This window comes from Periplaneta americana, chromosome 6, assembly GCF_040183065.1.
Source record: "Periplaneta americana isolate PAMFEO1 chromosome 6, P.americana_PAMFEO1_priV1, whole genome shotgun sequence".
In the NCBI taxonomy this organism is placed as follows: Eukaryota; Metazoa; Arthropoda; class Insecta; order Blattodea; family Blattidae; genus Periplaneta; species Periplaneta americana.
The window spans coordinates 9740001-9753382 of NC_091122.1; the positions used below are offsets into that span (position 1 = coordinate 9740001).

The window sequence follows — 13382 nt, forward strand, 5'->3', positions numbered from 1 at the left end:
CAACACTTAAACTTTTAATGTTTCATCAGTAACATGTAGTATAATGCTGTTTTATGTTATACAACCGTTTGCCTCGTAATACTTACGAACAAATCATACATTTAATATTCTCATCACATTGACAGCAAAAAAAATGCGTCCTCCCATCCTACTTGGAACTTTCGTACATGGTTTCGAGAGAGACATATGCCACTCGCAGGTCAGAGACAAATGCAAATGGAACGGAGTTTGACTCCAGTGAGTGAGAGGGTGGGGGTTGGCGGAGGTTAGAAGCATGCGAAATGCACAGCTATCACTGCAAGCCACAATGTCTCGAGAGTCACGTTCTCGCCACGGCTGTTATACACTGATACTGGAGTATGTAAATGGCTCAAAGCTTCATGGGATGCTGTGAAAATTGAGGCAGTGACTAAAACTTTTAAGAAGTGTGGCATTAGTAATGCACTGGATGGTACAGAGGCCAATTTGTTGTGTGAGGACTTCAATTCTGATTTAGAAGAGGTTTCAAGTGACTCTTCATTTAGCTCTGGAGTAGAATTTCTGGGTTGTATTGCATTGTATTGTATTTATTAACATTCCATGGTATTGATACATTGCTTCACAGCTAGAATATGGAACAAGTCAAAAAACTTAATACTATTATAAAGTCTTAATTTATAGTCACAGTCTAGTTGAAATATATACAGATGAGATTGACAATATAGTCTACTAGTACAACAAGTTTTAGTATCAATTTCATGAAGTGTTATTGAATGTCATGAATTCACCTACAGAATAGAAGGCGTGAGAAATTAGGTACTTCTTTAATTTGGCCCTAAATAATCTTATGTTTAGAGTTTCATTTTTTATATCGATAGGGAGGCTATTAAAAATTTTACTGCCTTATAACGCACTGCTTTTTGATAGCATGGTAGACTTGCCGATGGAGTATGAAAGTCATTTTTTTCACGATTACATACGAGGAAGATTATTAATGAAAAGATATACTGACACGCCATGGGCATTATTTGTAGTTTTTTTTTTTAAATAGTCCTACACGATTCCCTAGATTTGGCACCTACCATTTTTCTAAGTACTCTTTTTTGCAATAGGAATATACTGTTACTATCGGTGGAATTTCCCCAGAATATTATTCCAAAACTCATTACCGAGTGGAAGTATGCAAAGTATATTGTTTTTAAGATATTGATATTTACTATCTTTTGCATAGATCTAATAGCAAAACAAGCTGAATTTAGTTTGGGGGTAATTTCTTTAATATGATTTTTCCAATTTAACACATTATCGACTTTTAAGCCAAGAAATTTGGTTGTTGTTGTTTCTAACAGGGATCCATATCTGCATGGGCCAGAAAGTTTGGTTTGACTCTCAATGCAAGAAAATCACAAGCAATCCTAGTGGGAAATCAACGTCTATTATGCAACATTACTCCTGCTCTTCCAGTCAAGTTAAACGACACAATAATCCCTTTTGCTTCCTGTGTTAAAAACCTTGGAGTTTACTTCGATACGCATTTAAACTGGAATAACGAAGTAACCCATATTATCAAAAAAGTGCTTTCCATACTACATTTCTTAAACAATTCGAAAATTTCTCCCGCTATCACCCAGAAAATACTAGTGGAAACACTAGTAATGCCCCACTTCGATTATTGTGATTTTCTACTGACTGACCTCAATGTCAACCAGTCGCAAAGATTACAACGTGTTCATAATTCTTATGTTCGCTTCGTCTGTGATGTCCATCACGCTGACCACATTACCCCATCCTTCCAAACTCTAAACTGGCTACGGCTTAACGAACGTAGAAATTTTCATTCTCTTGTTCTCCTTTCCCAAGTCCTTCACACCTCTACACCTACCTACCTTGCCTCCCGTTTCAGTTACCTGTCATCATATCATAATCTCTTCATACGCACGCAAAATATCCGCATACTAGCCATACCAACACATAAGACATCATTGTATTCATCATCATACACAATCTCGCTCTCGCGCTCGTGGAATACCCTACCCAGTGACATCAGAGACTGTCGGAATTTAGTAGCGTTCAAAAGCAAGCTTATTAAGCATTTTCTTACTGCGTAGAGTAGGTTTAATTTTTACTTAGTTAATAAAAAAATTTTCTCTCTTCTTAATTTTTACAATGAACTGCCTAGCTTTTATTAGTCTGTTAATTCTTATAGTACTTTGATTTTTATTGTATTTGTAAATTCAATATTAATTGTAATTATAATTGTAATTGTATTATTTATATTGTAGTTGTAATCCCCTGGTAGAGGGGAAGAGAAGGCCTGATGGCCTTATCTCTACCAGGTTAAATAAATAAATAAAAATAAATAAATAAATATTGTTAATTATTGCGCTAGAAATTTGCGAAGTTGAATTTGGTTGGGTTCTGATGAAAAAGATTAAAATACTAGTATTTGTGTTTACTTCATTTTTCATATTACCGAATGTTCCGTATGACCAATATTAACATGTGACCAGTTGTATACTGTCACGAATTTTAATTATATGACGAACTGTCTATGTGATCAATTTTTTTGTGACGAGTTGTCCTGAACTCTAGTTCTGTAACTTGTGAAATATTAATCTATACCTTTAGGAAGCAGACTAGCATGTGGGGTAGACAAATTAAAAATATCTGAGTGAACTGAAAGAGGAGAAGCAAGATGCTTTGCTGACTGCTGTGGAGCTCACCTCCTGTCCAGCTGCTGTCGCTGCAGTTCATTGCTGATTGGCCTCGCACGTGTCACAGAGCTGGATGTAGGTCGCTGCCACGTGGTGGTTCTGTTCACGTGGTCGATGTAAAATATACGGCCGTGACTGTCGATGCGGGCTTCCCAGTCTGCAGGACATCCAATACACACATAAAAAGCTGCATTTACTGTGCCAGATGTTTCCACAAAAATAGCATTAATACAAAGAAAGACCATTCTAACTACAACCTCAAAATAAATGTATGGTATTAGAAAATAAAATAAGTCATTTCTATAACAGGCCTTTAATTAGGCTACCTTGAGACATTAATAACAACAGATTATAATGTACAGGTACAGTAATTGATTAAATTAACATGAGACAATTTTTCTGTTACGCCCTGCATAGAAGAACATAATCCTTCCTATCCTTACCTATGTGTCTGAGACTTGGACTTTAACAAAACGTGAAGATTTTATATTTAAAATACAGTGAACCCATGTTGCATCGAAATCACGGTTTCCTGCATTGTCAGGGTCAGTCTTATACATATAAATTCATATATATTTTTTTCCGCGGGCCAGTTTTATTTTGCCCACCCTTATGACCAAATACCCAAAACCTCGTACCATCAGATTGAGAGAAGATTAATCTCTGAGCACTCTGCTCTACTCACAGGGAGGAAGAGGTTCCTCCTCTGCTGGTAGCTCCAACCTCTGGCTCTTGGCTGACCTCTCAGGGATGGAAGGCAGTCTGGTAGTGGACAAATGACGCAGGGGCAGGATGGAGCAGTTTTCTCCCACCCGGGTGTGAGCTTGGTTCGTGGACGAGTCTTCACACATCGAAGTCTCCTGCGAGGAATCTGGGTAGATACCGTAAGCGTTGCCAACACCTGCACAACAAACGCTGAGTCACTCATAATGCATAAACGATACAATGTCAACTTAACACAGTTCTTATTTTATGTAGACTAATAACCAGTGGCGGTTCCTCGGGGGAGGGAAGAGAGGAACGTCCTCCTCACATTTTTCTTCTTTTGAAAGTAAATATCAAATGAAATATGTGCCTTGAAATTCGAGGAACATTCGATAATTTTTAAGTTCACAGCTATAAGAAAACCTTGGTTGATCGAGTTTTAAACAATGCGCGCTCATGTGCCGCTAGAAAACTGTGAGAAAGATGCGAGATTGTTTGTGTGGAGGAAAGTCAATCCATTCCTCCTTTACTGTAGTTTACACACATAGACAACAGCGCGCTAGCGGCCAGAGAAAGAAGCAGAGTTTTAAAGCAAGTAAATGAATGGAGAGGGAGGAGATCCTCCTCTGATTCTGCGCATGGGCGAGAAATAGTAGAAACCGACTGTTCGTGCAGCAAGCTCGGTACTGCTGCCATCTAGCAATGTTGCATTCAACCAGACTATAACTCATTGGAGGCATAATAAAAACCAGTTTTAAAACAGAGCTATGAAAGACATCACATAAACTTTTTTAAAATTATAAACCAAATATTATTCATTTGACTTTATATAGGCTACTATTCATGGTTTGAAACTTTCGAGGATATTTAAGAGTTAAAGTCGGGTTTATATCAAACAAAGAGGAAATAGTTCTACGTTAGTATCGCAGATCTTTTGGCCCCTGAAATTCACTTCCATTCACTGTCTAGTAGATAGGGCGACAGCAAAGTTGTCAGTTTTGTACAAATATATTTTAAATTGAAAGTACTCCAAACTACATTATTTTTAACATAAAAAATTATTATTAGGCCACTGGCAGCTCACTGAAACCTTAAATGACTTTATAAGAAATGACATTCTTCAAAAGCATGTGATACTGATCTTGTAAAATGTACATGCGGCAACACAGACCACGTGGGTGAGTGCAGTGTCCTCCTAACGGAATACAGCTATGTCTATTGTTCGAAAGCATAGCAAGCCTGACTTTTTTTTAACTTTCATCTACAATCCACAATGATCTGAAATAGCTACTGCTTTACTCCCATATGAAAAACCCACTGATCGTCCTGACATTGCTACTTGCGTTTTCGTGTTGAAACTCAAAAACTGAAGGTGGATAGTTTCTAGACAAAAGTATCTGCCATAAAAAACATTCAGAGGGGGTATTTTTCATTATTATGGAAGCAAGTAACTTTCAAAATGTCTGGTATTCTTCATTGAAAATAAATCTGAAAAATGTTTATTTGAATGTCTAATGAACTTAGTTTGCAGCATTTGCTGCACAAGCCACTAGTTTTATATAAAATGTGCAGATGTCAGGTGCATCGATGCGTTCTCGAACTCAATACTTCATTCTTTATCTGTAATATTCTTTTATCCTTAAAACTCAAGAATAATTATATTTTACAAACAACTTCAAATTAGTGTAACTCTGAAAATATTGAGATTAGGACAAATGTTTATATGACATTTTTTGCTCAGAATATCTTAGTATTAGTATTTATTTATTTAACCTGGTAGAGATAAGGCCGTCAGGCCTTCTCTGCCCCTCTACCAGGGGATTACAACTATAACATGAACAATATGATTACAATTAATATTAAATTTACAATTACAATTACAATAAAAATTAAAGTACGACAAGATTACCTGATTAATGAAAGCTAGACATTTTATCATAGAAGTTAAGAACAAAGAATATTTTTGTATTTACTAAATTACAAATTAAACCTACAATAACAAAATTCTATAGTGATGAAATTACCGGATATTGAAATATTTTGTGATAGATTAAGAGAACTATTTATAAGAAACCATGTCTGAACGAGTCTCAATTACTGACCAACTGCCTAGTAAGTTTGTGTCTGAATTCAATTTTATTTCGACAGTCCCTGATGCTAGCAGGTAACGAATTCCAGAGTCTTGGCAGGGCTATTGTGAAAGAGGATGAGTATGAGGAGGTGCGATGGGATGGTATTGTTAGTATTGTTTCATGGCGAGAGCGTGTGTTCAGATTATGGTGGGAAGAAAGGTAAGTGAAGCGAGACGACAGGTACGAAGGAATAGAAGAGTTCAAAATTTCGAAGAGAAGGAGAAGTGAATGTAAATTTCTTTTCTTATCTAGTTTAAGCCAACCTATTGCTTCCAGGGATGGGGTAATGTGATCATATTTATGAACATTACTTACAAAACGTACACACAAATTATGAGCACGTTGAAGTTTCATTTTGTTGTCGCTGGAGAGGTCAGTCTTCGGAAATAAGCTCCGTAAGGGACGGTAAATACTCGTGGATCACCCTGTATTATGTATATTTGTAAAGTTTTGCATATCTGAGTTTCATTTCATCATGAAATAACGCAACATAAACCAGACGTCAGTTCGTGTGTGGTGCGTAGCGAGATCGAAGATACAATATAATTTCTAACAGAGAAAATTGGTGTAACGTTACAAATTACCTCAATAATGAGAAACATTGCTGAGCTTATTTTAATATTTGGACAAATCGCAATATAGCGGACGTAAAAGCTCCGCCCACGAACCCTTCCACTTTTCCCCTACTAGCTCACCAGTCAATCTACGTGATAGGCTAGTGTTGTGTCGAATGCACATTTCATGTGGGTGGGGATAACTTCCCCTGCTGGCGTTCGCTATATTGCGATTTATCCTAATATTTTGACAGTCATACTGCCATGTACCTAGAGCTGCAGCATCAGGAACCTGCTGATCTTGCTCCGCATACAGCTGCAGCTCCTGGTCCTGTTCTGCAGCACTGAGAGGAACTGGCAGGGCAGGTCTGTTGGCAGCCCTGGCGTGGTGCGTTGGTGTAGGGGGGCACTGAGGGATGCCTGTAGGACTCGTCACGGCTGCCACACGACTAAGCAGTCTGTCAAGACAACGTTCACCCCTGTCAGTGTTCTACGTATTGCAATGGAATACATCAATCAATTTTCGGAATTAAAAAATTGTAAAAACTCAAGAGAAATATGAAGAAAACACTCATATCATTAATATGCATAGCTTGTGATTATCTGTATTTCGCAGCAATACACACAATTACTATGAAGACAACTTCTGACATCCATTTCTACACTCAACCACAAATTTGCTGATCGCGATTGCACAGACACATCAATGCAATGGGTGGATGGGTAGGTAGTGAATGGATGGACAGATGGATAGATGAGTGGACAAGATGAACAGATAGACGGATGGACAGAGAGGAAAACAGACAGACAGAGACGGACGAATGGGTAAACAGACATCGATTAGATATATAGAAATGATAATTTAGATTAAATTAGATACGGCAGATTAGGCAAGACAGATTACATTAGATAAGACAAATTAGATTAGGTAAGACATTAGATAAGATAGATTAGATTGGGCTAGATAAGAGAGATTAGATTGGATTAGACTGAACTAGATTAGGTAGATTAATTACATTAGAAAATATGGATTAATTCGATTAGAAAAGATTGAATAATTACATTACAAAGTATAGATTAATTATAGTAAAAAGGACAGATTATTTACAGTAAAAAATGCATTAATTGCATTAGAAAAGATAACTTAATTACATTACAAAATACAGATTAATTACACTAGAAAAGATAGATTAATTAGTACATTACAAAATATACATTAATCACATTACAAACTTGTATGAAATTGTTTTTTAATAAATATATTTAACTGGAATTAGCTACAATTAATAGATTAAGGGTGAACTGTTTTCTTTAATTTAAAAGTTCCAAATTATTTCATGTTTTCATTGTAGGCCTATTATTTAAATTTTACTGTTTTTATTAGTGTTTTTTTCAAATGTATTGTATGTTTTTTAATGTATTCTGACGAAGCCTAAAACAGTATGTCTAATGGCCAAAATAAATTGAATTGAAAATGCTAATTACATTACAAAATATAGATTAATCAAATGTACTGATTACATTAGAAAAGAGAGATTAGTTACATTAAAAAAATATAATCACATTACAAAATATACTAATTACATTAGAAAAGAGATATTAATTACATTACAAAATATAGATTAATCACATTACAAGGTATACTAATTAAGATTAGAAAAGAGAGATTAATTACATTACAAAATATAGATTAATCACATTACAAAATATACTAATTACATTAGAAAAGATAGATTAATTACTTTACAAAATATAGATTAATCACATTATAAAATATACTAATTACATTAGGAAAAAAACAGATTAATTACATTACAAAATATAGATTAGTCACATTGCAAAATATACTAATTACATTACAAAAGAGAGATTAATTACATTACAAAATATACATTAATCACATTAGAAAATATACTAATTACTTTAGAAAAGAGAGATTAACCATGTTGCAAAATGTAGATTAATCACATTACAAAATATACTAATAATAAAGAGAGATTAGTGACATTACAAAATATAGATTAATCACATTAAAAAATATACTAATTACATTAGAAAAGAGAGATTAATTACATTAAAAAATATAGATTAATTACATTACAAAATATACTAATTACATTAGAAAAGAGAGATTAATTACATTACAAAATATAGATTAATTACATTACAAAATATACTAATTACATTAGAAAAGAGAGATTAATTACATTACAAAATATACATTAATCACATTACAAAATATACTAATTATATTAGAAAAGAGAGATTAATTACATTACAAAATATAGATTAATTACAATAGAAAAGATGGACATTGCAAAATACCCCATTAATCACATTAGGAAAGATAGATTAACTACATGGGAAAAGATAAATTACAGTCAAAAATTAGTTTAATTACATTAGAAAAAGTAGATTAATTACATTACAAAATACAGACGAATTGCATTAGAAAAGACAGATTAATGTTAATTACATTAAGAAAGATAGGATTAGATTAGATTAGAAAAAATAAGGAAAGAAATAAGATTGGGAATGTTTAGGTAAGATTGGGATATATTAAGATATATAGACAGACAGACAGACAAATTGGAATCGGGCAGGGGAGAGGGTGATAGGGTTGTAGCAGCAGTATTTTACTCAACGAAGCTTTCACTGCAGAGATTACTCCATGTCGAAATTGAATGTGGGAGAGAAATTATTGTCGTTAAATATTTCCTGGAGCCCACTATTAGGATCGTAAAACTGTAACATGAGCCTACTGGCTTTTTATTTTATAATCCTTTAAAATCAACCACCCAGGATCAGGTTTGAACTGGCAAACTTCAGCCAAACAACTAGCATGTTCCAAAATAATCATCAAATCAAGTATGAAAATAAACGATATACTCGTAATCCTAATGTTACAGCACTCACCTGTTACGAGGTCTTGGTGTGGTAGCTGAGCCATCACTGCCAATCTGCCTCTGCAGAGGTATTCTTGAGGTGGTGCAGTAATGAGCTGGACTCTGCCCCAGAGCCGTGATCGGGGGATGGCTCACCTGCCTCGACAGCGGCCTGTGAGCACGCAGAGATGGACTCTTCGCAGCTGCCGGTTCCTCCGAACTCGCATCAACAAACTCCGCACTATCATCTGCGCCATTCTGCCCAAAGTTCTCCTCATCCAGATCTACGATATCGAGTCCAGACGCAGCTTCGTCAGATGGTGATTGGGTGCCGAGGGGCTTGCTGCAGTTTTCCAGTGCCTCGCTGCTGGGAATATCCAAATTTGCACTTGCGAGAGCACCCATAGAATCCGTGCTGGAACTCCGATTGCTGAGAACCATCGTATTTGTGTCCGAGCCAGAACTGGTGCTGCATTCTGTTGCCGTTGAAAGAGCCATGCCGGAGTCGGATAAAGAATTTGGAGAGACAGGAGAGATGGATGATGAAGACGGGTTTGGAACTGAGAGCAGAGATGAAGAGTCGGTGTTGCTCAGATTTGAATCAGGCACTGCACTGGCTGCACCCATCTGACTCGAGGAGTCTGGCATGTCTGTTAGGATCACCGGCATCTCACAAACGCGGTCTTGAAAAGTGCCAGAATTTGCCCCACCAGTGGGGAAATTCTTCGGCCTTGTTGAGCCTGGAAGAGGCAGTTCAAGCTTTCCCTCACTCGATCGGCCTACTGTAGAAACACCCTGCCCTGCTCCTTGACTAGAAGACACATCCACACTGCTTTGGTTACCACTGCAAGCATCACTTACTGGCCACGAAGGTATAACACTTTGGTATTTATTGCTTTGCTGGCCTGCTGTGGCATCTTGCTGCACTTCAGACGAACTCTCTGCAAGCGTATAAGGCTGACCCAATACACCCTCATTGTCTGGTGTTAAAAACACAGCGTCATCTTCATCATCAAGAAGATTCTCTACTGAGGAACTATCTACTAAACTACTGTCTTGCTCAGGTGTAGCCAAAGGGGCTGAAACAACGGGAAAACCATCAGCTCCGTTCACATTATCTTCACCACTGCAAGGGGGGTCCTTCCTGCTAACTTCATTCACTGGCAACATCATCGGCCTCTTTGGATGACTTGATATGGTTCTTGAGGCATCACTTGGTCGAGACTCTTCATTCGCACTCGCCTCACCATCTACTCCAGTCCTCCTGACCACACTTCTCGAAGTCGCTGCTGAAAGAGAAGCACCACCATCGAGGGTCTTTGATTGAGTCTCAGTTTCATTGACTTTCATAGGAACAGTGTTATCGACATTAAAACCGTGACTCTCACATCTCCCCGTTTCCTTAAGCCTCGTACAAGACACCGCTTGTGGTTTTTGTGTATTTTGACTAGAAAAACTCATAACAGCAATGTTCACAGGTTGTGTTGGTCGCAGTTCGTCAGTATCAATTATTTCAAAAGCAAAACTGTCTTCAGGATTTAATAACTTCCTAGGTTTGGGGGGCAGACTCGGTCCTTGCTGGTTCTGCAGGTGTCTGTATTTTACTTTCCCGTCACTCCCACCAGCACACTCTTTCCTGTTGTCGCTTGCACAAGACAGCACAGATACGGGTTTATGCTGACGAAGAACTTCTGGAGGAGTCATTGCGATACAACCCCCTTGATAAGGCAGTGCCCGTGTTCTCTCCAACGGGCGGTGTTTGGGGTTTCTTGCTCCTCCAGAGCTGCTGGGAGGAAAAGCGCGTGGAGGTAAAGGTGGCGGTGGAGGATCTGACGTTGGGTACAAAGTCTCGTATATCGACCGAAACTCCTCATTTCCTCGATCCTCTAGAGCTCTGAAATTAAATAATTATTTTACAATTACATTCATTGGAAATATAATGCACATTAACCATAGAGTGGTCCACACCTGTGGAGTAACAGTTAGCGCGTCTGGCCGCGAAACCAGGTGGCTCGGGTTCGATTCCCGATCGGAGTAAGTTATCTGTTTGAGATTTTTCTGGGGTTTTCCTTCAACCCAACATGAGCAAATGCTTGGAACTTTCGGTGCTGGACCCCGGACTCATTTTACCGGCATTATCACCTTCATCTCATTCAGACGCTAAATAGTCTAAGATGTTGATAAAGCGTCGTAAAATAGCCTATTAAAATTAAAAATTAAAAAAAACCACAGAGTGAAGAAGAAGTTTCGAAGTTATCTACTTTAACTAAGGAGCCAAAAGTGATGCAACAATGGAGGGAGGAGTAAGGGGGTAAAATTTACCTCCTAAAAATTCAGAGTAGTAAACAGTATAGTTTTTACCTTCTCAAAGTGTTACAGAGGTATATACTCATAGTACAGTTTTTACCCTTCTTTGTGACAAAATTTCAAGCTTATAATCAGTGGCGGTGCGTCAATAAGAGCACAAGAGCACGTGAACACCTTGTTTCCATTAATGCACGACTAGTTTTATTATTTAATACCGTATTGACGTAGTGGGGATGTATAATATCACGATCGAGTATTTTAAACTTCCCGCATCTTGCATAAACTTCTTATGTAAACTTGGCAACATCCGTTCACGTACAAGCCGTGCTCTTTTCAAGTAGGTTACAGAAATGTCACGCGTGCGCGGGAGAAAATTGTCTTTCGCTGGCCGCTTATGACTCGTTAAGAGCACAAAGCATTAAGTGAACAGTGAATCTATCCTACAGATGTCAGGTGCATCGATGTCTATCGTTTACGTGCTATATCTCGAGGAGAAAATTTAATTAGTCTGTATTTTAGCCTGCAGGTGTCAGCATCTCACTGTCGGAATGTTTACTTTATGTGGATGTGTGTACAGTGCTGCTACGAGAGTGTAGTTTGTGAATTACTATACTTCAGTGTCGGCATAATAGCATAGTTTGGCTTTCAAAGCCATGCTGGTTGAATGTGATGGTGATATGAATTTAAGTATCTGTATGGTGGTGTATATTATTTAAGAATAATATTTACTGGCATGTATTTATAGTAATCAATCTATGCGAATGGGATTACAGTACTGGTATAGGCTATAGTGTATCAGTGTGTTGTGAATCAAAATATATTACTGAACACACGCTTTTGTAAATTGTTTTATGTATTAATTTTTAACAAACATAAACAATGAACTCTGTTCAAGTAATTTAGAAGAGTAAAGAACTGGGTAAACTGGCTTTCCAGGAAAAATTGAAAATAAAAAGACGTAGGTTTCATTATTATTATTATTATTATTATTATTATTATTATTATTATTATTATATGTTGTTTTGAATTAATATACGGTTTTTTCGACAGTGAAACATTGGAATAATGACATTTCATATTAGGCCAAAAACGTACGATTTCAAATTCTCTTCGATTTTGGAACACAAAATTGTGAACACACATAATATTTTATCACGAGCCGCCACTGCTTATAATTTATTTTAATGAACTCGCTTTACTATAACAACGAAAATAACCAAATTCGAACCACTGCGACAATCACACGAAACGAATGGTTTTTTTGTCTGTGGTTCACAACACCATAAGAAGGAATTCAAAAGCATTTTCAACATTGTCGAAGTCGGGCGTACAACATACTGTTTCGTGCTCGTGTGTTTATCAATTTATTTGTCCTGTAGTTGGAAACAAATTTTAGCGGATACCGTAGTTTCCCCTAACTATGGTCCACATTTTTCACATTTTTCTTTGTATATTCAGTACTATTCATCCAGATTAAGTGAAATTTTGGCTTCGGACTCTTGTAAGTGTATATTAAATAAATATTGACATATGTGTTTGAAATGATTTAATTACAAGTGTTAAAAAAATAATAAGCATTGGTACATAGTTGTATTCTGAGTTGCCCAACTATGGTCCATTCATATATTCATGCTTGAACGCATAAATGAACTATAGCTGTAATTATTCGTAAATCAATACATTGAATTTCTAATTTAAGGATAGGAGCATAATCTAGCACAGAAATATTACAAATAAATGAAAAGTACATGGATTCTTTTTATTGGTACACATTGCATAAACACACAATAAACAAGAGAAATCTGAAAGTAATTTTCCTGCAATAATGAACAACTACAGTATATTAAAAAACAAAAGTACGGTATCAAAATAAACTAACACTTTCTTAGCAAAATATTATGCAAATAAATTCACTGATAATATTTATTTACCATACTGAGAACTACATTCAGTAGGCTTATTTCGATCCTTTGAATCTCCACTTCTCTTATAATTCTGAAATTGAAAATAGATCTCCCTTTTTCTAGACGCATTTTGAGTCTTCAATTTGTTTTATTATGTTTTCCTTTCAGTAATTGCCGCTTCTTACTATACATAAAACAACAG

At 36.5% G+C, this 13382-nt stretch overlaps 1 protein-coding gene across 2 annotated transcripts in view; it reads right to left on the reverse strand.

The window, feature by feature from the left end:
* Positions 1–13382, reverse strand: part of LOC138700984 (E3 ubiquitin-protein ligase HECW2-like) — a 334303-nt gene that overhangs the window by 108100 nt on the left and 212821 nt on the right. For both annotated transcript variants that reach the window (XM_069827443.1, XM_069827442.1), the window contains exons 6-9: positions 9001–10863; positions 6355–6542; positions 3379–3594; positions 2703–2850 (exon numbers count right to left, since the gene is read on the reverse strand). In XM_069827443.1, the coding sequence (XP_069683544.1) occupies positions 2703–2850; positions 3379–3594; positions 6355–6542; positions 9001–10863 (2415 nt within the window). The remainder of the gene's footprint in view (positions 1–2702; positions 2851–3378; positions 3595–6354; positions 6543–9000; positions 10864–13382) is intronic.